This window comes from Dreissena polymorpha, chromosome 8 (assembly GCF_020536995.1).
Source record: "Dreissena polymorpha isolate Duluth1 chromosome 8, UMN_Dpol_1.0, whole genome shotgun sequence".
NCBI classification, from domain to species: Eukaryota; Metazoa; Mollusca; class Bivalvia; order Myida; family Dreissenidae; genus Dreissena; species Dreissena polymorpha.
Genome location: NC_068362.1, coordinates 98329092 through 98355346, shown reverse-complemented (window position 1 = coordinate 98355346; position 26255 = coordinate 98329092). Strand labels below are relative to the sequence as shown.

At 34.4% G+C, this 26255-nt stretch overlaps 1 protein-coding gene across 1 annotated transcript; it reads left to right on the top strand.

Annotated features, from left to right (window-relative positions):
- Positions 1-1851: 1851 nt before the first annotated feature.
- Positions 1852-26235, top strand: LOC127841449 (BCL2/adenovirus E1B 19 kDa protein-interacting protein 3-like). Its single transcript, XM_052370279.1, has 6 exons — positions 1852-2016; positions 5147-5315; positions 13772-13832; positions 15148-15218; positions 20767-20922; positions 22573-26235. The coding sequence occupies exons 1-6, from the start codon at positions 1974-1976 to the stop codon at positions 22619-22621; spliced, it is 549 nt and encodes a 182-aa protein (XP_052226239.1). The 5' UTR covers positions 1852-1973; the 3' UTR covers positions 22622-26235.
- Positions 26236-26255: the final 20 nt, after the last annotated feature.

The window sequence follows — 26255 nt, the reverse complement described above, 5'->3', positions numbered from 1 at the left end:
TTATGTTCTTGTGTAGAATTACCGAAATCCCCGCTAAGAGGCAACGCATGCTGTCAAGAGTGCTTGATAATATTAATATCAATATTTGCACATAAACATGTATGCGATGCCAAACCCAATCATATCGATGACATATTGACCATTTAAAGCGTATTTATGGGGGATTTCGGTACTCGGCGGGCGAATGTAGAATTACCGAAATCCCCGCTATAAGTGTTTTCTTCAAAAAAAGTTACCAAAGGGGATATTGTTCATAGGTTTTTGTCTGTATCACTGATTTCTACAATAAGAAAGCACTATTATGATTTTTTTACACTTAAAGGTTTGTACAGTGGGGATTTCGGTACCGGCGCGCGTCTATGTTCTTGTGTAGAATTACCGAAATCCCCGCTAAAAGGCAACGCATGCTGTCAAAAGTGCTTGATAATTAATATTAATATCAATATTTGCACATTAATATTTATGCGATGCCAAAACCCAAACATACCGATGACATATTGACCCTTTAAAGCGTATTTATGGGGGATTTCGGTACTCGGCGGGCGAATGTAGAATTACCAAAATCCCCGCTAAGAGGCAACGTATGCTGTCAAGTGTGCTTAATAATTAATATTTACAACATTTTTTTGCATATGTATATGTAACATAATTTGCACATTAACATGTATGCGATGCCAAAACCCAATCATACCGATGGCATATTGACCCTTTAAGTCGTATTTATTTTAATATTAATATCTTTATTCGCACATTAACATGTATTCAATGCCAAAACCCAATCACACCAATGACAAATTGACCCTTTAAGGCGTATTTATGGGGGATTTCGGTACTCGGCGGGCGAATGTAGAATTACCGAAATTCCCGCTTTAAGTTTTTTTTTCAACAGATATAACCAAAAGGGAGATTGTTGATAGATTTTTGTCTGTATCACTGATTTCAACAACAAGAAAGTACTATTATGTTGTTGTTTTTTGGACACTTGAAGGTTTGTACAGTGGGGATTTCGGTACCGGCGCGCGTCTATGTTCTTGTGTAGAATTACCGAAATCCCCGCTAAGAGGCAACGTATGCTGTCAAGAGTGCTTAATTATTAATATTAATATCATTGTTTGCACATTAACATGTATGCGATGCTAAAACTCAATCATACCGATGACATATTGACTCTTTAAAGCGTATTTATGGGGGATTTCGGTACTCGGCGGGCGAATGTAGAATTACCGAAATCCCCGCTAAGAGGCAACGTATGCTGTCAATTGTGCTTAATAATTAACATTAATAACATTTTGTTCACGTTAACATTCAAGCGAAGCCAAAAGCCAAATCATACAAATTACATATTTGACCCTTTCAGGTGTAAATATGGGGGATTTCGGTTCTCTGTGGGCGAATGTAGAATTACCGAAATCCCCGCTACAAGTGAATATTTTTCAAAAGAAGTGTGATGTTGTTGTTAAGTTTTTGTCTCTACCGCTGCTTTCTTATACCAAAAAGCCTTCAGATGATTTTTTGACACTTGAAGGTCTTAACAGCAGGGATTTCAGTACCTGATCGTGCTTGTGCAAATATGCACTATGAATTCATACTCGGAATTCCAATAATACTGTTTATATTTTATTTTTTCACTATCAAACTTGGATAAAAACAATGTTTCATCAGTGATTTCAGTGTATTTTGCAATATTCTATCTTAATATCCACAGTATTTTGATAAATAATAAATATTAATGGGGATTTCGGGGGAGTTCGGTAATTACGGGGAGGGATTTCGGTATTTCTACACACCGCTAAAGTTCTTTGTATTTTAAGCTGCTTGATTTACCGATTTTCCATGAAGTAAGCGATAGAGAATGCTCTCCCCTGTTGAAAGTGGGTCAAAGCTTGTGACGTCAGATGTAAATAAACTGAAACGACAACAAATAAGGAATTTTCTACGCATTATTTTCATTCAAGTTTTCGACCGAATCAGACATGAGCACAAACGGAACACAAATGCAGAGAGACGATTTGCAAGGTCAGTTCTATCTTAGTTGAGTGGGAAAATGTTTTAGGGTTGTGTTTATGGCGTTTTACTTACTCAATTTATCGACGCTTTTATCATTTAGGCCTAAAAAAACATGTGTGTTTCAGGTTACGGTCTTAAAAAAAATGAGGGTCGGTAGGTCGGGATTTTTTTTTTTTTACTGAAGGATCTGATATTAACTGGGGGCAACAGTGTGAATCAGACATGCGTCAATAACCCCATGTCAATATCAATCGACCACTCGCCAGCCGTCAATCAAACTCACGTAATAATTAATCAGTTTTTGTTTATTGCAGCCACATGGTCCGACAAACAAAGACTGTCGGAGTAATGGAATAAGCGTTTTATGAAAACACAACTTAGTGGGCAGTGCGATCGCGTATTTGGCGACTGGTCAATAATAACTATGTAGACTGCTGTCTGCGGTGTTTGGACAAAAGAGATAAACATGTGTGAATGCAACTCTGCCGATTTTGTCCATAATTACCTGTAATACATTGTTTTGAATGTCATTATTTTAATCAATACATTTGCGATCTAAATCCTGGCCGAATAGTGTAAAACACGATTGTTTGATTTTTTTGGGATACAAAAATTGCAGTCGGGGGTAAACTCACACGGTCGGTCGGGTAACCTGAAACAAATATGTTTTTTTTTAGGCCTTATGTTCAGAAAACTAGCTCATTCATAGAGCAGAGTGCTCTTTCACATAATAATCTTTCGTCATAGGTTATTATGAAACTGCACGTGTATACAAGTATATTAATAAGTATTCTTATACTGCATTCACAATTTAAAAAAAACAAAGCTAATGTTAATTTCTGAAAATATTTTTATTTTTTCCTCCTTATATTTATCATGTGTTTTTATTTATTAAAAGAAGATTCCAGGGCCCTCTCTGGCCATCAGGGGAAGGTATCCAGGTCCCTCATTAGGGGGGATTTTCCCTGCGTTTCCCTTTTATGGGGATTTTTTTTACTTACTCTCTCATTACTACATTTGTACATGTTTGTACTACAATCTTTTTTTTCTCATCAATTTAGAATTTTTGAATAGATGAACTTGAAATAAAATTCAGATTAATCATCTTGAGAAACTTCTTTTAATTTTTTTTTTGTATAAACTTACTCTAAGAGCCTTTGATAATTTGTGCTAAGGCTGCTCTGGGGGTACATATGCACCCTTTCATAAACACAATCATAGTTCTGCGCACTGATTTCGTGCATTATTTGTTACCAATTAAGGAAAGCAATGAATAAACGTCAAAAACACATTAAATTCACCTGAATGGCAGACTATGGTCGTTATCCTTTGCATGCATGCAACCTAAAAAACACGGCAATGTTTCAACACACTATTCTTGCTGACATTTTCATTTTGAAATTTTGAACAGTGTAAAAATTCGACATCTGTTCAAGTTCAACATCGTTATCAACTTAGGTTACACCAAATATCACGATGTGCAAAAGATTGGTGTACTGCAACCTATTAAACCGATAGCGACACTTATAGTCGGCAATATTACAACAGTTTCCCAATATGGTGGATAGAGCGTACAAAATAATTTCAAAGTAAATAAAAAGCATTTATTTCTTGCTTCAATGGTACCATTTGCATGAGTTTGTGCTTTAGACAGGTTAAGGTTGATAAGTTTTTGCAGTATCAGTGTTCCTTAGCATTTACAGTGGTGATCAAATTTTGCACCTTTGGACAAAAGACGGCGCATTGACACTCTAAGCTTCTAAGCAGAGTGTACCCCCCCCCCCCCCCCCCCCTCTTATAGAAACAAGGAGTGCAACTTCATTTGCCATAAAACTACACCATCTTTACTGTAAACCATGTAACTCGAACTAATTTTAACGAATCAACTACACACCGGTTGTTTTCGAAAGCTAATACAATTATTTATCAGGAAAAATTAACATCAGTACCATTGATCCAGCAATATTTTGTTACCAGCCCTCAGAAATTGACCCATTTCCAAAATAGTGTTTGGTCGGACTGAAGTGTGTCCACATAAAGATTTTCCATGTCGATCACTTTAAAGAGCTAAAACTCAATAACCATAATAGCATATATATATATATATATATAAAAAATTAAAAATACAGGGTTCCCTCCTGTCGTGGCATGGTATAGTTCATATATCCAAAATGGTGAGAAAAGCCCTGGTTACCTAAATCTTAAATATAATGCTTTCTACTAATGGCATATAATGGTGTCATTAAAGTGCCAGAGGCTAAATGTCCTAGGCATAATTTGCATAAATAAATTATTAATTTGCAGCTTGCAGGTTAAAACTGGGCCAAATGGCATTTGTAAGGAATGTACATGTAGCTGTGGAATTGAAAAAAAAAAAGGCTTCTGTCATTAAGTCATTGTTTTATCAGTGTTATTTTCCTTAAATCTTGCACAATCATTCAGTAACTATTAATAGTAAATTATAGATATTTGAATTCTGGCATGGAAATGGTAGATGTTATTCTGTTTGTTTTTTCATGCAGCATCTTTTAACATGGCAATATTTTAAATCCACTGAAGTAGCATGTAAGTTACAACTCTTTACTGGAAGGGCTAAAATACCCTTAGTCACTCCTCAAAAAGGTAAATTAGATGCATTCCACATTGGCAAGTTTAGGGTGTTTTAAGCTCCGTTAAATAAATTAGAAAATTGAACTACTGTGTATAATTATTATTATAAAAACATGTTCTTGTAAGAGCTGCAGTTGGTACACTTGCTTCTCACCAAGACAAACATGATTCAAATACCTATACTTGGGAGACTCTCAGTTATTCAATTGGTGGTCACCACACTGGAGAGGTGGAGTTTTCTTTGGGTGGTTCAGGTTTGAACTTTCCTGTCACAGCACCAATACCTTTAAAGCTGTAAAATGCACCTTTAGTTTTAAAAAAATAGTCCCAACTTTTGTAAGCAGAGTTCAGCAAGTATACTTGGTATTGCTGGGGCTCATTCCTGGTCCTCACATGTGCAACCTAAAATACCACAAGGACTTAAAATATCGAGACCAAATATTATTACCTTAAAATACTGAAAAATCAAAATACACTGTTTCCACTTATCTGCTACCGGTGAATTGTCACATGATGCCCTTTTTTGTAGAGTCTTGGGTGGATTTGTACTACCAGGCCAGTGGACAGAGCAGCCCCAAGCGTGAGGGCACAGACATACACAGCAGCGGTATCTACACACCCCTCAATATAGAGAAACTCCTTACGGATGCTCAACGTGAATCTGTCAACAACAGTAGGGAGCCTTCCGCAAGAACAAGGTATCTTTGTCAGCTTCATTAAGGAATTATATTTAGTTTGATTTTGCTTTACTTTCCATGGAATTACATATAGTTTGATTTTGCTTTACTTTCAATATAAAAATGAAGGTTCTATTTGAGTCTATAGCATTTCCATTAGTCTGTTAGGTTCCCTTAATTATTATACTGTATATGAACTGGGTGATGCAAAAATTATACTGCGGTAATTTAAAACTCTTATGCCATATGAGGGGAGTGTAGATCAAGCCCAGCCTGAGCATGGCCGCAATCTGGTCCGGATACTACTAAAATTGTTATGAGACCACAAAACCTTGCGTGGCATTAAAGCGGACAGTGTAGCTTTTGACAAGACTGCTTGGGCTGGTGCTACTATTGAAGCCATATGGCATAAGACCCATTTTTGCATGATCTGGATCATATTCTAATAGGAAGCCTAAGCATATGACATCAAGTTCCAACTTTTATAATAATATTTATTGAGTTGACAAAAGTAACTTAATCTGAAGAGCATAAATCAAAGTTCTGTTATATATTACATTTTAATGATTTAATCACACGATGGTACATTTGGTAAAATAAGGTTGGATTGAATACAACATATATGGTACTTTTCGGTTAATGACATTCTTATTGCATACTGGAATCAGTTGTGTCATTATAAGCACCGCTTTTTTAAAATGTATGTTTTCAAGTTTCCATATTATTATATACAAATGTAGAAAAGAAGGATATTGTTATTTAAATTTATCTTCATTGTCTTTTTGTCATTAATGATGCATTGAATAACCGTCTGCCTCAACACAAATGTGCATTATGTAACATTTTGAATAAATCATTAAGTATTATTACATTCAACATTCTTTGTAATTGTAACATGCATTGTCATAAAATTACTTCAGGCAATATATCTTCAGATACCATAATTTGCATACCATATGCCTATTTCCAGCAGCTTGTCATATCTATTTCACATTTCTAGCAGAGAGTTAGACAAATGTTATCATGAGCATTGTGTGGTACATGTACATGCAGAACATTAGAACTACAATATAAAGTATTGTGGTGCACTTAACAGTATTGATTGGCTAATTGTATTTGGCAAGATCAAGTTTCAATTCTGAATATTATGAAGTAAACTCACATATTTTGATTTATTCCCTTTTTTATTTTTGTAAATCATAAGTCAGAAAATAATTTTAGAGATGCACTGTTTATTTACAAGTATCAGTTGTAACAAGTTGTTACTATCAGATGGTGTTTGCCTATGATTCTCCTTATTATTTACATACATTTGTAGTGATGATGATGATGATGATGATGATGATGATGATGATGATGATGATGATGATGATGATGATAAAACTGTTTAGTGAAACTAGTGTACCTGATACAGCGTTTTTTTGGCCCGATTTTATAGCCGAAATTCGGCTATGTTCCCAATCCCAAAAAGTATACTTTTTCCCCAAAATGTGGCAAAAAATTCCCAATTTCCAAGAATTTTTTTTTTTTTTAATAAGAAGTGTTTTATGCGTATTTTATCTCAATTTTAATTCAATTACATTTAACAAAGTATTTTATGATTTTGTTCTTTTAATTTTAATGATTATAAAGTGTTATATCAAATTTAGTATTTCTCTAATTAGTGGACTTTTTGGGTGGAAAAAAAAGGCTAATGAATGAATTTTCCCAATTTCATGAAAATGCAGATAAAATTCCCAATTCCAAAGCCATGGGCTATCTTCCCAAAAAGTTGGAAAAAAACCCTGTGATATAGCATTGTTAACAATTGTAGTTGGAGAACTCATGCTGCCTTGCTTTATACATGTAAGCTAGCTTTTATAGCGACACAGTAGAGTGTCTACCTGATTTGGAACCGGGAGGTTCTGGTTTCGATCCCTTTTTTGGTCTGGGATTTTTCTGGCTGGGTTACATTGGCGCCCAGAGTAAAAACTCCATATGTGTGAGATGTCCCTCAGATGTCGTGGCAGTAGGAAATTCGTGGACGAATTTCGCATATGGAGGGGGGATGTGTAGTAGGGTTTGGTATTAGGAGAACTTAAACTGCCTTGCTATATGAGCTAGCTTTAATAGCGATGCAGTAGAGTGTCTGCCTTATTTGGAACCAGGTGATCCCGGGTTCAATCACCATTGTAGCCAGTGATTTTTCTGGCTGGGTTACACAGTTACACATTTATTCCTTTATGTCACTTACATTAAACCAACAATAAAAGAAAATATTGTTGTTTCTCCTCAAATTACTGATTCTAAATTAAGGTGGGTTACATGGTAGGTACAGAAAATATTTTAATTTTATTCTTTATAAAATAGTTGCATTAAAAAAAAATAGTTGTTTATATTAGTTGTTTATATTTGTTGCAAGTTGCATAACAGTGTTCAGTGCATACTAAGCCTCTCCCTGATTTGTACTCAATACTGAATCATTTTGATAATTCTAACACCAAAAAATTGAATACAAAAATTATTTTGCTTAACCAATATTTTGGGTTATTGCGATATTCTTGGGATTATGGTGGTAGGAAAAAAGATTTTTTTTTTACCCAATTAACCAATAAGATGGTTTCATTGTGATGTTTAAAAAGATTATAGATTATACAAAAGATTATTCTGTATTGCTTGTCATGACTCAAAGGTCATGACCACACAAACAAGCAGGTAACTAGTCGGCAAAACCAATACGGTTTTTAAGAGCTATTGTTTGGTTGACCCTGTAAACCATTGACATGTGGATTATTGATTTGCATGATACAAATACTTATTTATTTGTGACAGCTTGAAGCTGTGGCTTTTATCTTAAATAGTACATTTTGAAAGAACAAAATGTATACTGCTCTACCAATGAGTGGATGCATTTCATTCAACACAAGAGCGGGCCATTTATATCAGATCTACTGTTCTACATGTTAACCGATTTGTTATGGCTTAACAGCATGAACCACAGTTCTATTGTTACACATTTTTCAGTGACAGTTATTTGGCCCAGTGACTTGCAAGAATGAGGTCATGAAGTATGTTTAACCCTTTGTATGCTGGGAAATTTGTCGTCTGCTAAAATGTCGTCTGAATGAATTTCTCAAATTAGCATTTTCTTCGATTTTTTCAAAGAATACTATATGTATTAGAATAGCAAACAGTTTGGATCCAGATGAGACGCCACAGAATGCCTTCAAAATTCTGTTCCAGCACTGGAAGTGTTAAGGGTAGTAACTGCTTTTTGAGGTTAAATGTGATGTTTGCACATAATGTGTATTATTTTATTTATATATAATGCCAGCACACAAAAACAACAGTTTTGTTCATTCACTCCTAAAATAAAATTGTTTTAAAACTCAAATTGAGGATTTCATGCTTGTTTTATTTTGAAGGTCATTATTTATTATATGCCTGCATAAAAAGGGGGATGTATTATGAGGACACTTGCCAGAAAAACAACAGCGTCTAAGAAAACGATGTCAGTTTTTCAAAAAAATGTTATTATGTTGCATTTAAATGTGAAATGTTGATGACAGTTTAACTTTACCCTGACACTTTAGAGTACTTTGTGAAAAGTTTGAGCTTTTGTTATATTGTGTTGAGATAAATGAATTTGATAACCATTTTGATGTTTTTATTATCAAAAAAAGGTTTTCATGAAAAAACATAAAACCATCTTTTTTTTTCTTTTTTTTTTAAAATACTTCTTAATGTGCAGCATCTTAAAAAACGTAGCATAACATGGTTTAGCAAAACACTATGAAAGAGTCAGGTTAGGTTACAAATGATGACAAGAGTCTGGTAAAGTTACACATTAAAATACCATGACATATAGCAGTGCTCCAGCTAGGCCTAAATTTGAGGGCGCTCCGCCCTGCCCTCCCGAACCTTCGCCCTGCCCTCCCAAATCTCCGCCCTGCCCTTCCTAGGCCCCCCCCTGCCCTTAAAAAAATTATTTATTTTTTTACATATGATAATGAACAAATCTCTTATAACATTACAAGTAATTTAAAAAAAAATCTCATTGTAGACATTTAAATGGTTTAATAATAATGGGAATAATATATTCTAACAATTATTAATAACATAATAACATATAAATTAACATGCAACAGGGAGCATTCCAGAAAAGCCTGCGCACTGAAAAGTGCCCTTTTGACAAAATACTGCGCATCGAAAGTGCCCTTTTTACAACATACTGCGCATAGAAAGTGCCCTTTTTACAAAATACTGCGCATCGAAAGTGCCCTTTTGACAAAAAGCCCCCTGCCCTTTTTAAATCCTAGCTGGAGCACTGCATAGTCTTGTAAAATTACACACCAAAAGACCATGACAGAGTCTGGTTAAGTTACACACCAAAATAACATGACAGAGTCTGGTTAAGTCTGACCCACACAAAATACCATGACAGAGTCTTGTTAAGTTACACACCAAAATACCATGAGAGAGTCTTGTTAAGTTACACACCAAAAGACCATGACAGAGTCTGGTTAAGTAACACACAAAAATACCATGACCGAGTCTGGTTAAGTTACACACCAAAATACCATGACAGAGTCTGGTTAAGTTACACACCAAAAGACCATGACAGAGTCTGGTAACATGTAAGTTACACACTGTGGGTCTGGTTAAGTTGCATACTAGAAAGAATGGCATGTTGAAGTTACTAAAAAAACAGATTGGAAAATTTTAAGTACCCGAGTACTCTGATTTTGAAAATCAAGCACCCCATAGAGGGACCGTTAAGTAGTTTGTGGAAAGCACTTTATGGCTATAGTGAAACCTTGTTAACATTTTAGAACTCACATGTTTTTGAACGATCAGCCTAAAACTTTATCAAGACTTTTGTTTGTACATTATATGAGACTTCAGCCAAGTGCAATAATAGCGCAGTGTAAAAAAGCCTGTTCAGATGCTACAGTTATTATACAAAAATCACAAATGCTACTAAGAAAGGTTTTAAGTAAGTTCTTTCTGTTCTCAGGTGAGCTACCTAAGGCATTCGGTCCTTTTGTTAAAATCTCTAAGAAATTTAATAGGATTTGATATGCAAATAGATTATTGAACTATCAATATCACTGAAAATAAGAGACACACAATTATGTATGCTAATAATAATCACGAACAGTGAAAATCATTATACAGTTTATCACAAGTCACAATATGTTTTTCGGTCAGTATCATGTGTATATAGTAATTGCTCTGATGACCACTAAACACAATCATGTATCTCATTCAGATCCAAAAATATCTGATCAATGCCCTTGGCATATTCATCCATCCCTCCTAATAGGCTAAGGTTGTGTCTTTACACACATGTGCACAAATGTTTAATAATATTTAGATCTGGTGATTTTTATGGCTGCTGCAAGCAAAGGTCAGTTGTGTTTGATGTGATTTTTTTTGCAACATGTGTTGCATGTGCGGTATGATCTGGAGTTAAAGTGCAGAGCTGCATTAACTATCCACCAGCCTGCAATTGTCTAAATGCTAACCAACACTTTTATTCAAACATTATAAGGAGCTATGTATCAGACTTTCCTATGAAATAATAATATTAATTTTGATACAAAATCTATACTATTCACACAGATCCATTTTCATGTGCAGCATAAAAAGACCCAGAAACGCAGGTGATCCAGGAAATTCAAAACATCCAGGATGAATGTTTTCATAGCAAAGAATTTAGAAAATAATCTCAAATTTAAGCATGTGAAATTTCCAGTGGATATCCTGAGCCATGCAGTCTTTAAGAATTAGAGTTATAAAGATAGAGGTGTTCAAGTACAAATGACTGTCTGGGATTTATTAACAGCTTTATCACCCAATTTTTATTGTATCACTATGACTGCCTCTAACAGGTATCAATGGTAGTTTTGTTGTTGACCTTATTTGAAATTTAAATTGATAACACTGACTGTGAGATTTAACAGTATGGGATATTTAATTAAAATTTGTAAGTACCCATTTGAATGAAAGTTTAAGAGTAAGACACATTATATTAGCTTTGATAGAGTAGAGTTACAATTTATTTGCATAACCAATATAATACACATATTTGTTTCACATGATGATATAAAAATGAACACCAATTTATACTTTAAGAGTAAGACACATTATATTAGCTTTGGTAGAGTTACAATTTATTGCATTTACATAACCAATATAATACAAATATTTGTTTCACATATGATAAATATGAACACCAATTTATAACGCATTTGTGGAAAAGAAAGACTTTATTTCGTTTAAAAAATTTAAAAAACTTGAGGACTTTTTAAAGTTTATTTTGGATTAAATCACAATCCGTTATTATTCTTGCTTGCTTGTTAACCAAGTTATCATGAAAGGAAAGCCAATTTATAAAGTAAACTTAGCATATTCTGTGCTGACATCATGAGTCCATTTACATAGTATAATGTACATGTACACACAATGTCATGTTGTTGTTCAGTCAATAAATAACAAGCTGGAATATAACAGGGGTAAAAGCCACTCACTAAGTGGTTTACAATCTGATAAAATCAGGTTGTCCTTACTTTCTGTCCAATTAGCGACACTGTCTTATCACTTGCACTGTTATCAAATCAAAGCGCTGACTCAGATCTTAAAATGAGAATCCCCCATTTGGTTGAGAATTTTGGAAATCATAATGGTCTGGAGCACAATTTAAGTTGCAAATGTGAATGGAATTTTACACCACTGTATAAATAAAACATGTTCCATGAAAGAATGATGTCCGTAACCCAATTAACTGTTGCCTTACATAATGTTCTCAGTGTGATATTTTTATTCTTGACACCGCACCAGGGACATCATGCTGTCCATCTGTCTGTAGACACAAAGATGCTTGCATGTGTTCTCAACAACTTGTCAACATACAACAGTTAGACTTGCAGGATTTGGAATGGGATATGTGCAATTGTAATCATCCCACATGCTCCACAGATGTTATAATTTGTATTTTATATTGTAGTTTGCTATAAAGTTTTCTCAGATTTTGCTTCTAGAGTAACACTGGCCATGCTCGAGGGGTCTCAATGTCAATAAACACTTAACTTAACCCTTTCCCACTCGGAAGCAAAGTGAAAATGACTTAATAATATTATAATAATGTGCAAACAGGATAAAACCAGAACAGCCTGCGAGTAACTTGCAGACTGTTCAGGTTTTATAATGTTTGCTGCTCATCAGTATATAAGGGTTGAAAATGAAGCCTTTAAAACTTAAATTTAGTAAGGAAGGTCTCTAATTAAATTTCACTTAATCTAAGGGACTACAAATGTGAGAGAATCGGTATCTAAGTGGTAAAGGTTTAAGGGAAAAAAAATCGTCTGAAACACCCTGTTAAATAATTGGTATAAAGCAACATCGTGTTGTAATCTTTTAGGAATTTCTTTCAAATCTTTCCCGAAGTGACATTAACCGGTCATGCCCTTGTCATCAAACATCTGTAACAAATTGCACTTTTTTCTCTTAAATGATTGTATATTATTTGGGATTTATATCATTATATAATGTTCTTCTAAAAATAAGTATTGTAAATTATTCCCCTGTGGTCAAAACTTGCCATACCTTAGGATCACAGTTGTTGTTTTACCAACTGCCTAGCTATGATGCCATGTGGCACTGATGGCATTCTTTGTTACTTTTGTGACAAGCTCAAGTTATTTACAAACAACAACATGATATTTACAGTATAAAACACCCTGTTAAATAATTGGTATAAAGCAACATCGTGTTGTAGTCTTTTAGGAATTTCTTTCAAATCTTTCCCGAAGTGACATTAACCGGTCATGCCCTTGTCATCAAACATCTGTAACAAATTGCACTTTTTTCTCTTAAATGATTGTATATTATTTGGGATTTATATCATTATATAATGTTCTTCTAAAAATAAGTATTGTAAATTATTCCCCTGTGGTCAAAACTTGCCATACCTTAGGATCACAGTTGTTGTTTTACCAACTGCCTAGCTATGATGCCATGTGGCACTGATGGCATTGTTTGTTACTTTTGTGACAAGCTCAAGTTATTTACAAACAACAACATGATATTTACAGTATAAAAGATGCAGCATTTAGTACCGGTATATGGAATAAAAAATGACAAAACTATTTAAATGTTCTATTATCACCAGCCAAGTTGATCACATGTGTGTCTAATGTTTGATTGTATGTACACTTCAAACAATATCCTTCAAATCCACAGACAGACAAAAAATTGAGTTATCTTGTCTTCTTGTGAATTGATACCTCAAAACTCTATATAATATCCTGCTATTTAATACAGTTAGTTTCTATTTTAGAGAATGAGAGATGGCTTCATACTAATTTTCTTCTGACTAACACACTACTAGTTTCTATTGTTTGAGAGAGAAAAGGTGGCAGAGTGTACAGAGGGAACTTATTTTAAGCTTCTTTACTTCTACAGTTATTTATGCAGTCAATTTTGCCTCGTTTCAGTCCCAAGTGTCCCAGAAGCCCAGTGCTCTCCCTGTCCAACAGCTCAAACACTTCCAATGTGGTGAGTACCGGTAGACAATATGAATGTAACTGATGTACTGGAGTCTGTTGGTAATACATGAATCATGACAAATGTTAAGAAAAACTTGTCATTCAAATATTACCTTTGGAACAACCATAACGATGATAATGGTTGTAGGACATAGCCCCCAATGAAAAAATGAACATTTGGACAATTGCCCCCCCTCAGTATAAATAATACCGGTAGGTAGGACATAAGCCCCCCAGTGCTTATTTTGATTCTGGACATTTGCCCCCAGTGCTTACATTGTATGCATTAAGAAGGAATTTTGCAAACTGTGTAGGTAAAAGACATTTTTTTTTAAGCAATGTATGTGTATGTATATAAATAGTTGATGTAGCTTTCTTATCAATCAACAACTGACACATATGTATGTCAGCTGTGGTACAGACATACATGCATAGTGAACAAGACATCTTATCTAAGTACTGACTACATAAATAACTGTTAATATTATTATAGTCAGACACAACACACAACCCTACATAAATTGTCAGTCTTAATTACTGCATTTTGTCAGTTAACAAAAGCTCTTTTAGATTTATCACCATGCATACTTGTCCAATTCAGATTAAAGTGCACCACTTGCTTTTGACAGTATACCAATGTATACCAATGTTTGTCATTTGTCTACCTTTGATTAAAAATGGGCAGATGTAAGTTTCTGGCAATAAAATGTGCGCTTGTACAGGACAGGTCAAGCAAACAGGTCACTTCCAATCTATTTAAGTGGCTGTACACTGTAAGAATGTTGTGAGGTCCATACCCTGATATGTATTTTGGAGTCATTCTGTCAGTCAGTCAGTAGGTCACTCTACTGATCAGGGGGCATTAAATGATACAAGATTGTGGAGCAAAATTCTTCCACATTTCGCAAACAATAAAACTTAAACTTCAAATATTGACATGGAAGCTTAGATGTGGGTGATGCTTCATCCAAGTAATCCACACATTCCCTGTTATTTTCCCTTAGCTGACAAAGAAGTGCCGGGAGTATTAGTCTTGCTTGTTACAAAGCTTTATTTGTGCCTCGGTCTGGGAAAACTGGCTTAATGCATGTACACAAAGTGTTGTCCTAGATTAGCCTGTGCAAAGGCTAATCAGTGTTAAAACTTTCGCATAAACTGTTTTTTTTAAACAAAAAATTCCATAAAAGCGGAAAATGTTGTCCCTGATTAGCCTGTGTGGACTGAACATGCTTATCTGGGTCAGCTCTTTACTCACATGCATTAAGCCCGGTTTTCCCATAATGTACCTCATATGATGCTATCTCATTGGCTGGTGCCCATTTCAGGATGTTCGGGAGGAGCCGGGTACCGACTGGATCTGGGACTGGTCCTCAGGGCCAGAGCGCAACCCTTTGGGGTAAGACAACTGGGCTTCCATTGACAATCATTCTTACCGTTTAACTCATAGAATGTTAGTATTAGGAATTTGGGACTTTTCAGTTTTACAGTGTAAGTTTTATCATGTAAGAGTGAAAATAATAATGGCGCAAAAGCAAAATGATAAAAGATAAAGTAGAAGAAGAAAATCTGACGATTCATAAGTATGAGCCTTTCTGTCAGTTTCCACTTTTGACTTTTTAAATTGTTTTTTAGCTCACCTGAGCACAACATGCTCATGGTGAGCTTTTGTGATCGCCTTTTGTCCTTCCTGCGTCGTGCGTTGTGCGGCGTCAACATTTGCCTTGTTAACTCTCTAGAGGCCACATTTATTGTCCAATCATCATGAAATTATGTTAGAAGATTGATCTCAATGATGTCTTGGATGTGTTCGAAAATTGTTACGTTTGCTTGAAAAACATGGCTGCCAAGGGGCGGGGCAATTTTTCTTATATAGCTATATATGGCTATAGTAAAATCTTGTTAACACTCTAGAGGCCACATTTATTGTCTGATCTTCATGAAACTTGGTCAGAAGATTCATCCCAATAATATCTTGGACGAGTTCGAAAATGATGCCGGTTGGTTGAAAAACATGTCCGCCAGTGGGCGGGGCATTTTTCCTTATTTGGCTATAGTAAAACCTTGTTAACACTCTAGAGGCCACATTTATTTTCCAATCTTTATGAAACTTGGTCAGAAGATTTGTCCCAATGATATCTTGGATGAGTTCAAAATTTGTTTTGGCTTCTTTAAAAACATGGCCCCCAGGGGTCGTGGCATTTTTCCTCATAAGGCTATATAATGGCTTTTGTTTTAACCTTGTTAACACTTTAGAGGCCACATTTATTGTCCAATCTTTATGATATATGGTCAGAAGATTTGTCTTATTGATATCTTGGATGAGTTCGAAAATGATTACGTTTTCTTGAAAAACATGGCTGCCAAGAGGCGGGGCATTTTTCCTTATATGGCTGCATATGGCTGTAGTAAAATCTTGTAAACACTATAGAGGCCACATTTGTAGTCCGATCTTCATGAAACTCGGTCAGAAGATTCATCCTTTTATAATATCTTGGGGGAGTTCAAAAATGAAGCCGGTTGGTTGAAAAACATGGCCACCACGGGGGTGGGGCATTTTTCCTTATATTATGGCTATTGTAAAACCTTGTTAACACTCTAGAGGTCACATTTATTTTCCGATCATCATGAAACTTGGTCAGAAGATTTGTCCCAATGATATCTTGGATGAGTTCAAAAATGGTTTTGGTTGCTTTAAAAACATGGCCACCAGGGGCGGGGCATTTTTCCTTATATGGCTATATATGGCTATAGTAACACCTTGTTAACACTCTTGAGGCCACATTCATTGTCCAATCTTCATGAAATATGGTCAGAAGATTGGTCTCAATGATATCTTGGATGAGTTCGAAAATAATTATGTTTGCTTGAAAAACATGGCTTCCAAGGGGTGGGGCATTTTTCCTTATATGGCTATAGTAAAATATTGTTAACACTCTAGAGGCCACATTTACTGTCCAATCTTCATGAAACTTGGTCAGAAAATTCATAACGATAATATCTTGGATGAGTTCAAAAATGATGCCGGTTGGTTGAAAAACATGGCTGCCAGGGGGCGGGGCATTTTTCCTTATATGGCTATAGTAAAACCTTGTTTACACTCTAGAGGCCACATTTATTTTCCGATCTTCATGAAACTTGGTCAGAAGATGAAACTTGGTCAGAAGATTTGTCCCAAAAATATCTTGTTATCTCAGGTGAGTGACTTTGGGCCTTTCAGGCCCTCTTGTTTTAAATTTTACCATTTTCATCTTTCCTTTAAACTGGTAATTGGTAACACCTTTTTCTCAAAACCTTTTAAATATTTAACATACAGATATGCAGATGAGAAGTGCATTAACTTTTCTTGGTGCTGGGCCTTTTTAGTCTATTTGCAAGGCAAATACGCTTTTGTAATACTGCATTTCAAAACCACAGGGGAAACAGTTGTCCTTTTCCAAGCCTTCCCTAATTTTGGGCAGACAAAATAGATATTTAATATAGTATTTTGTAATTCTTACAATTTTTCATTTAGAAACTTTTTTCTATCATTTTCTTCCTAGAACATTGTTTACACAATTTTTAGTGAATTTTTCTAAGACCATGTACGTGAAAAAACGCTCTTAGAAACTAAAAGAAATTTTGTTTGAAAAACAATTCTGTTATTGGCACAAGTGAGTTATTTTTAGAAAATTACCATCTACAAGGCAAACTTAAAAGAATTACATCCCTGGAAAACAAAGGGAGACAATTATATTACTGCTTCATGCGAGGTAGGGGACTTTTATTGTTTGGCAATAGTCTTGTTCTTCATAAAAAATCTTTTTGAAAGCCTTTTACCTTTTCATTCAGACAACTAATCCTTTAACATTTACTTCAGCAGAAACTTCCCTCTTCCCGGTATCTTGCAAATAGACTCTCACCGCCATCGGCGCTCTAGTTTATTTCCCTGGTAATTTGTATTTACCATAACCTTGATATGCAAATTGTTTGTTGAATGTTCTATATCCAATGTTGCTACCTATTTTTAAAGATAGACAAAAAAGCTCTCTTTATGTCATTTTCTATGATGTTGTTTGCATGATTGACCCCATGGCCAAGGTCAGTGGCCAAATTGTTCAAGGAATGCATTACTGTGAACATTGTTTTAGCTAGAAGGCCATTAGTTATCATGTTCATTGAACTTTTGACCTGTACACACCACATAGTTACTATCTAGGTTTATATTTAGGATATATGTTGATGGTGCTGTGGGCCTTTATACATCAAATTTATGACTTGAATGTGTCCACTTTGGTGCAAAGTTCATGACTAACTTTCTGACCGGTCTGGTTGGTCTGGTGCATAAACAATTTGAACAAAAAACCTGAAATAAAATTATTTAGATTTCAAATGAATATTAGTTATTTGCAATTCAGGGCCCTCAATCTGTAAAATCTGCCGCCGAATTTCGGCGGCAGTCCCCCACCTGAAAAGTATACTTTTTTCCCCTTTTTGGAAGAAAAATTTCCCCTAAAAAAAAATAAAATAAAATTTATTATTTTTTTTTTTTATTGAAAGATGTGTCTCATGATTATTTTATCTATATTCTATTTCAATTTAATCTTTTCAAACATTCTAAATTATGAAAAATGCAATAAATATAGTGCAATCATGTACAAATGTAATAATGAGAGAGTAAGTAAAAAAATCCCCCAAAAAGGGAAACGCCGCAAAAATTCCCCCTCCTAAGGGCTGCGGACCCCTTCCCCCGAAGTAGTGTGAGGGCGCTGCAATTTTATTTTAAAATAAATCCACTTTATGCCTGTGGAGATCATTGGTATTGTTGAACAGTAAGAATTTAGAAATGCATGCAATACAGGTGTTTGGAGTTTGATTATGATTACGGGTACTATACAGAATGAAAGCCAAGGGACAATAAACTAAACATATTTGTACATCCTCTATTTTGGAATACTCCTTTTTGTTAACAAACTCATTATGCCTACTAATATGTTTGTTCAAATGTGCTTGCCCTTTGAGTTTTAACTTAAGATGAGTATACAAAGGGAAAGATATCTATAGAAACAATACATATTGTTGATTGTTTTTCAATAAGCGTAAATGTGGTAACAATCTCTGGAGTAAAATGAGCTGTTTAAGACAAAAAAATATTAAGGAAACAAAACATCAAGGTTTTTTATTCCTTTTTTTGAACAATTCCCATTTCAAATGAAATATCTGTATTGAGGTGTTTTCACATTAGTAACCTAACACACCTGGATTGTTCTTAAGGCACAATTATCTGGTAATGTTTTTGTCTTATATTTCATGATACATGTAGATGATAACATTGTTAAGCATCCTAGTAACAATGTCCCTATGTAAATAAGTGCATCATAAACAACTCATAGAAAAGTATATTTTGCTTCTGCTTCTTCAAACAATGTCTATTATAACAAACTGCTATCAATATAGCTGCAATATGGTAGCTCATTAAACATCAGATGCATTTTCATTTAGAGCAGTTTTGCTGACTAATTTTGTAAAATGCTGCATTTAAAAAAACAAGTATGGAAGGTTCAATGGTTGGTCACAAAAATTATGTGGGATTTGGTCACAATAGAATTTCTATGGCCTTGTTGCCCATATCTCTGATTGAAGCAGTATGCTATAATGCTTGTAACTTTATACATTTTTGCTTTCATGGATCTAAAGATTATAATTGATCACTCAAATTGGTGTGTTTAGTTCATAGTAGCTGCGTCTGACTGAACAAGGTAAACAAGTGTGTGACTTTTCCACCTTTCAGCTGATTTGTGAATATACAGATTGCCTCACAAAATGTTTTTTACTTCTATGGATCTGTATAATAACTGAGCCAAGTCATGCCAAGTCTGTTGCGAAACTTGGTCTTATGCCTCATGAGGCCAGTCTAGCACTGAAGAAGACTTGAAGGTGCAGGTTGGTTGGAAGCTACACTGGCAGCACATGACATAAGACCCATTTTTATACGCCCGTCTATGACGGGACGTATTATGGTATACCCCGCGTCTGTCCGTCCGTCTGTTAATGTCGTACGCTACGTCAAATATCCTTTGACAGATTTTCTTCAAATTTTAACACAATCTTAATATTGATAAACCCTGATCCCCTTTCGTTTTTGACGGAATTCTGAATTGTCGTTCCAGAGTTATGGGACTTTGTTCGTCAAAATTTCGTGATTTCATTGAATGTCCTACTGTAGCTCAAATATCCTTCGATGGATTTTTTTCAAATTTCAACACAATCTTAATATTGATAAACCCTGATCCCCTTTCGTTTTTGACGGAATTCTGAATTGTCGTTCCAGAGTTATGGGACTTTGTTCGTCAAAATTTCGTGATTTCATTGAATGTCCTACTGTAGCTCAAATATCCTTCGATGGATTTTTTTCAAATTTCAACACAATCTTAATATTGATAAACCCTGATCCCCTTTCGTTTTTGACGGAATTCTGAATTGTCGTTCCAGAGTTATGGGACTTTGTTCGTCAAAATTTCGTGATTTCATTGAATGTCCTACCGTAGCTCAAATATCCTTCGATGGATTTTTTTCAAATTTCAACACAATCTTAATATTGATAAACCCTGATCCCCTTTCGTTTTTTACGGAATTCTGAATTGTTGTTCCAGAGTTATGGGACTTTGTTGAATGTCAAGGAGACGGCGCTCCATGCTCATGTACTTATAAAATAAACCATGTATTCAAATACAAATAAACTGAAGTAAAAAAATGATTCAAAGGGTTATTTATTACCTTACTACTTCATTGGCGAACGACGGGCGTATCATGCGCTCATGGCGCAGCTCTTTATTGTATTATGTGGCTCATGTAAAGTTTTGGTATGAGGAGTAAGATATATTTCTTTGCTGTAGTGTTTTCTAAATCACACCAGTGGAATAAAATGATGATATAACTCTAAAACAAGTAATACTTTGTTTTTCCAGAGATCACAGTGTGAAGTTTCGTCGACCTCGCCAGGACTACAAAAGCTTGCGAAACTCAAAAACCCTGCGTGCTATCTTTAATAGCGACAGTCTACCTACGCTGTTGATCACACATGCATGCACGCTAGTCATTGGAGCAGTTTTCGGAGCATCCATGTACGGGAAAGTTGTTATGCATTTCTTTTTAGCTCACCTGTCATAAAGTGACATGGTGAGCTTATGTGACGGTGTGATGTCCGGCGTCCTTATGTGTGTGTGTGTGTGTGTGCGTGTGTCCATTTGTTTGTGTAGACAGTAGAGGTCACAGTTTTCATCCAATCTTTATGAAATTTGGTCAGAATGTTTATCTTGATGAAATCTGGGTTTGGAATGTATTTGGGTCATCTGCGGTCAAAAACTAGGTCACTAGGTCAAAAACTAGGTCAAATAATAGAAAAACCCTGTGTAGACATTAGAGGTCGCAGTTTTCATCCAATCATTATGAAATTTTGTCATAATGTTTATCTTGATGAAATCTGGGTTGGGATTGTATTTGGGTCATCTGGGGTCAAAAACTAAGTCACTAGGTCAAATAATAGAAAAACCTTGTGTAGACAGTAGAGGTCACAGTTTTCATCCAATCTTTATGAAATTTTGTCAGAATGTTTATCTTGATAAAATCTGGGTTGGGATTGTATTTGGGTCATCTGGGGTCAAAAACTAGGTCACTAGGTCAAAAACTAGGTCAAATAATAGAAAAACCCTGTGTAGACATTAGAGGTCGCAGTTTTCATCCAATTGTTATGAAATTTGGTCAGAATGTTTATCTTGATGAAATCTGGGTTGGGATTGTATTTGGGTCATCTGAGGTCAAAAACTAGGTCACTAGGTCAAATAATAGAAAAACCGTCAACAATTTTTTGTGTAGACAGTAGAGGTCACAGTTTTCATCCAATCTTTATGAAATTTGGTCAGAATGTATATCTTGATGAAATCTGGGTTGGGATTGTATTTGGGTCATCTGGGGTCAAAAACTAGGTCATAAGGTCAGATAATAGAAAAACCTTGTGTAGACAATAAAGGTCACAGTTTTGAAATTAGAATGATGGGAATTTTATTAATATAGTTTACTTACTTTGTTTCAATCACAATATGTTTTTTATTTTGGATGAAATGATATATTAAAACTAGAATAAAATAGTAAATTAAATATAAATATGATGACCTCTTTGACTTATTTTAGCTCGGCTGTTTTCGGAGAAAACCCGTTTGCAGTCCGGGTCATGCTAAAACCTTAACATAGGCTCTAAAATCAAATTGCTTCCACATACAACTTTGAAACTTCATATGCGGTGCTTTTGTTACTTCATGGATTGACAATATTATTGTTGACTTGATGGCCAAATATGACCGAAATATAACAATTTAAGAATGGTTAACGAATGTGAGTCTCTTTCAGACTATACTGTGAGCAACGTTTTACGATACACAATTCAAGTAAAAACAGGACCGTGATTACTTTATGTTTTACATTTAGTTGAGTGTTTCTCCCGTATAAAACAGAAGCTTAACATAAAACACCAGAGGCATAAGCTTTAGGACTTTCAGTCGATTTCCTCTTTTTCCAAGCCACAATTGCAGAACAAATAGTTTGTTCACTTGTATACAGAGTCTATTAAAATTAAAAAAGACAAGTCTTTGTCAACCCAGAAAGGAGGAGAGGTCAGTTTTGACCCACTAAAGTGTTTCGAAAACAACACAACTGAAAACACGATTGATGCTTAAATTGAGTTGCATGCTTGATGATCAGTGTCATTTGTGTTTCAGTGTTTGGGTGATCTGGCGTTACCCACGGCGCGAGCTGGTCAGTGTTTAACAACCGGATGGTCTGTAAACATGGATGTATAACACACCAGTGTCGGGATGGTTATTTCAGAGCGAGCAATGTAGGATCATACTTGCATACCCGGCTTGTAAAGAACAGCATTCTCTTTTTACAATACAAGACAGGTTGAGTCTGTTTTGCTTGTCTTTTACTACAACATACTTCTATGTGTTTTATGTCTGGTAATTTTTCAGTTATAATATTGTAATTAATTTCCTAGCTCTGATATTTCCTGTTAAAAGTGTCTGAATACACCAATTGTTTTTTATTGCTGACAAAACAGCCAATATGTTTATTGCTTGTTTTAAACGTACATGTTTATTTAGACATTTTTGAGATGGGATGAATTTACAAGAATGACATTTGTTCAACTTCAATTAGTCCTAAATTTCATTTTTCCTCTCTTTTTACACGAGTAGGGACATGGCAGAATTTGAGTATAAAGTTTTCTTATCAGAAAAGGTCAACCTAGTATATTTAAAGTCCTAGCAATTAAAAAAAATCAAACAATTTCTAGTCAGAATTTACAGCTTTAGGTATAATTAGCCATTAACAATGTACATGTAGTGACTAATTTGTTTTTATTTCAACTGCAAATTAAAATGAATATCTTTGTAAAATTGCTATGGGCTTTGTATGAAACACTGTCTCTTTCTCATGTTCACTTACATGTTGGTCTTTATTCTGCAAGTACAAGTGATATGCTTTCAATAATGCTCTCTTCCTTACAGTAAACTTGAATAAATCAATGAAATTTATGGTTTTAAACATTTCAAAAGCATCTCAAGGCATGAGTTGATTAATCAACTTATGGATGGTGTATAACTTTTTAATCCAAGGATTTTATTGAGGTTAATTAAAAAAATAAACATTATGGAGGGTAAGTGGATGTTCTAAAAAAGCATTGTTACAGAATATTCAGTGGAATTTACAATATACTATAAAGTGTCTTCATAAGTGATGTTTGTTTATAGTTAATTGAAGAGTTTAAAACACACATTTTATGTTTTGACTCTTAGAACTTTTTTAGAAATTTAAGAATGGATATGTTCAGAACCACCATAGAAATTGGTAATAATTCCTGCCAGTGTTTTACTAACCTAGGGTCGTGCTTTAACAAGACCCTCATGTTTTTTCTCAATTAATTTCTGTGCTTTGTTATATGTGTAATGGTACATGCAGTTGTTATGAATGCAAATGTTCTACTGCTGTTATTCTATTTGTATGTTTCTTAGTACATGTTTACAATATTGTTTATTATGTAAGTAATTATATTTTAAAACTCCCAAACCATGGGACTTTTGAACATAATGTTGGAGAAAACTTATTGAGAACTTCACACATTTTGAACGGAAAGTCAAAATTATTGTGCATATAAATCATGGTATGTTCAGAAGATTCTGTACATTATTGGCCATATGAATCATGGTATGTTTGGAATAACACTTATCTACATGTACTCATAATGTGCCGGTGTTTACATATGAGTTTGTGACCAATTGAAAGTCATTCCTATGTAAAAGATTTCTAGGTTTATTAAACAGTATACATGGATAATAATAAGAGTGGATGAAGGACAATCCCTTGATAAACAACTACCTAACCCCCTTTTTTAGATTTAAGTAGTTTATTTCAGATTATGTATAAGTAAGATTCATAAATTTCTACAAAAAAGGAAGAAAGACTTAAAAATACCTGTATGTTTGGTGCCTATTTTGAGATTGTTTATGTCTGCTTATACGATTGCGCGCCACACATGTGGTTTTGAAGTTTTACATTTCTCATTACTGTCAGTATTGTTTGTGTAATTTGTTGAGTGCAATAACACTGTACTTGGTTGTATATCGTTTACTTTGTTCTTGCATTTAACATAATAATTTTGCATATACAGTTCATATTATTGTTGCATTGTATTGTGACTATCACTGCATCTTTTTAACAGTATGTTAAAGGCTCTGTTATAGAGTGATTATGAAAAGTTACTAATGACATTTTTCATGAAACAGTGAACCTAAGGGCTGATGTTTTATTCATTTGTATTTTTCTGTATCGTGTTTTCTGTTTCATTAATCTTTACGCAAAATTAAAGGGTAAGAAGCAAACATCTTAACAACTTTGTTATGGTTAGATGTACACTGTTCACAAAATGACATGCTTTGATGTTTTAATGTGTATGACAGTTGTTATTGGAATTTGATTGACAGCAGACTTAAGACCTTACAACAGAAGCATTTATTTCTTTGTGCACACAGATGTTTAAGCAGAAATGGTAGGCCCTACAGGATATGTAGGAATTTCTTTTAGGATTGCATAATAGTTGATAAATTTGTAGAACTAACAGTAAAAACAAAAACAAAAATGTGTGATGTCACTCTTGTTTAGTAGCTTTTAAAAGTAGATTTTTTTCAGTACTAAGCATGTTTTGTGAACATCAAATGCAAAAGAATATTTTACTAGATATCGTGTTATAATTCAAATTTTGTATTCAGTTATGTATTGTTTTGAAATCCTTTGCTGTAATTAAGTGCTTTAATTTATTAGCTTACACCTCATTCTCTAGGGCCAGGCAGTTGGGTCAGTCATGGTTTGTCATCTGAAAGTGGCTTGTTTTACAGCTTTTCATTTGTTATGTCCTGTTTTTGTCTGTACTATCAGAGTGCCATGCTGGCTTCTTGGTATTTAAATGTGCTTGTATTTTTTTTGCAATGTATATAATAGTGGGTTCTGCAATTGTATCTGTATTTCAAACACCACTGCATATTGATAGGCCAAATCAGTAATTTTTTAACACGGCGAAGTAAAAAAAAACATGGTGAAATAAGCTTTACTGAGTATTTTATTTGAAGTATAAGTTATTTTAAATTTAGAAAAAAATATTTGTAGCCTTATACCATGTGCTTTTATTTCTTTTATTTAAAATATTTGTTATTTCAAAAATGTGAAAAAAATATTTGTATCATCGTATCACGTGCTTTTATTATTTGGCCAATTTTCAGTTAGTGCTTTTTATTTTTGTAATGTAGTGTACTCCCCACCTTGGTTATTGTTGTATACTTCATAAATTGTGTAATTCTCATTCTCTACAATATAAAAATGATTATATACATAACATTAGTTAAGAACAGGGATCTGGCTTTCTTGCCATATCTTTTTGTCAAATTGACACATACTTTAAGTTAACTGCATAACATTCCTATGCAAATTCTTACAAGGTTTATTTCCATAAAAACGTAGAAACAAGAGATGTCAGGTCCCTTTTCTTATTCGCATATTTCTTGTTGTGTAGTTTATCGTAACAATGTACCTTATAACGTGTACTAGTTTTTCAGCTACAGTAGCAATATATATAGTTATGTATATTGACAATGCAAACACTATTTCATAACATTGCAAGTTCTTAATCTCTTCATTTTCAGTTTATGTTGAACTGATTCATTTGATAACATTGTGATACATACATTTGTATGGATAGTTGTGACAAGTCAGTGAAGAACACATATTTTTATATCACAAAACGGTCCAAATAGTAGAAATTGTATGAATGATGTTCATGTACATGTATGCATGCCTTCAGGTAACAATACATATTGAGAATTTGGTCTGCAGCTGAGTTTTTGTTTTTTCT

Coding starts and splice junctions, on each gene's coding strand:
- LOC127841449 (XM_052370279.1), top strand. CDS start 1,974: ATGAGCACAAACGGAACACAAATGCAGAGAGACGATTTGCAAG. Junction 2,017..5,146: donor GCAGAGAGACGATTTGCAAG/GTCAGTTCTATC, acceptor CCTTTTTTGTAG/AGTCTTGGGTGGATTTGTAC. Junction 15,219..20,766: donor CCAGAGCGCAACCCTTTGGG/GTAAGACAACTG, acceptor TTGTTTTTCCAG/AGATCACAGTGTGAAGTTTC.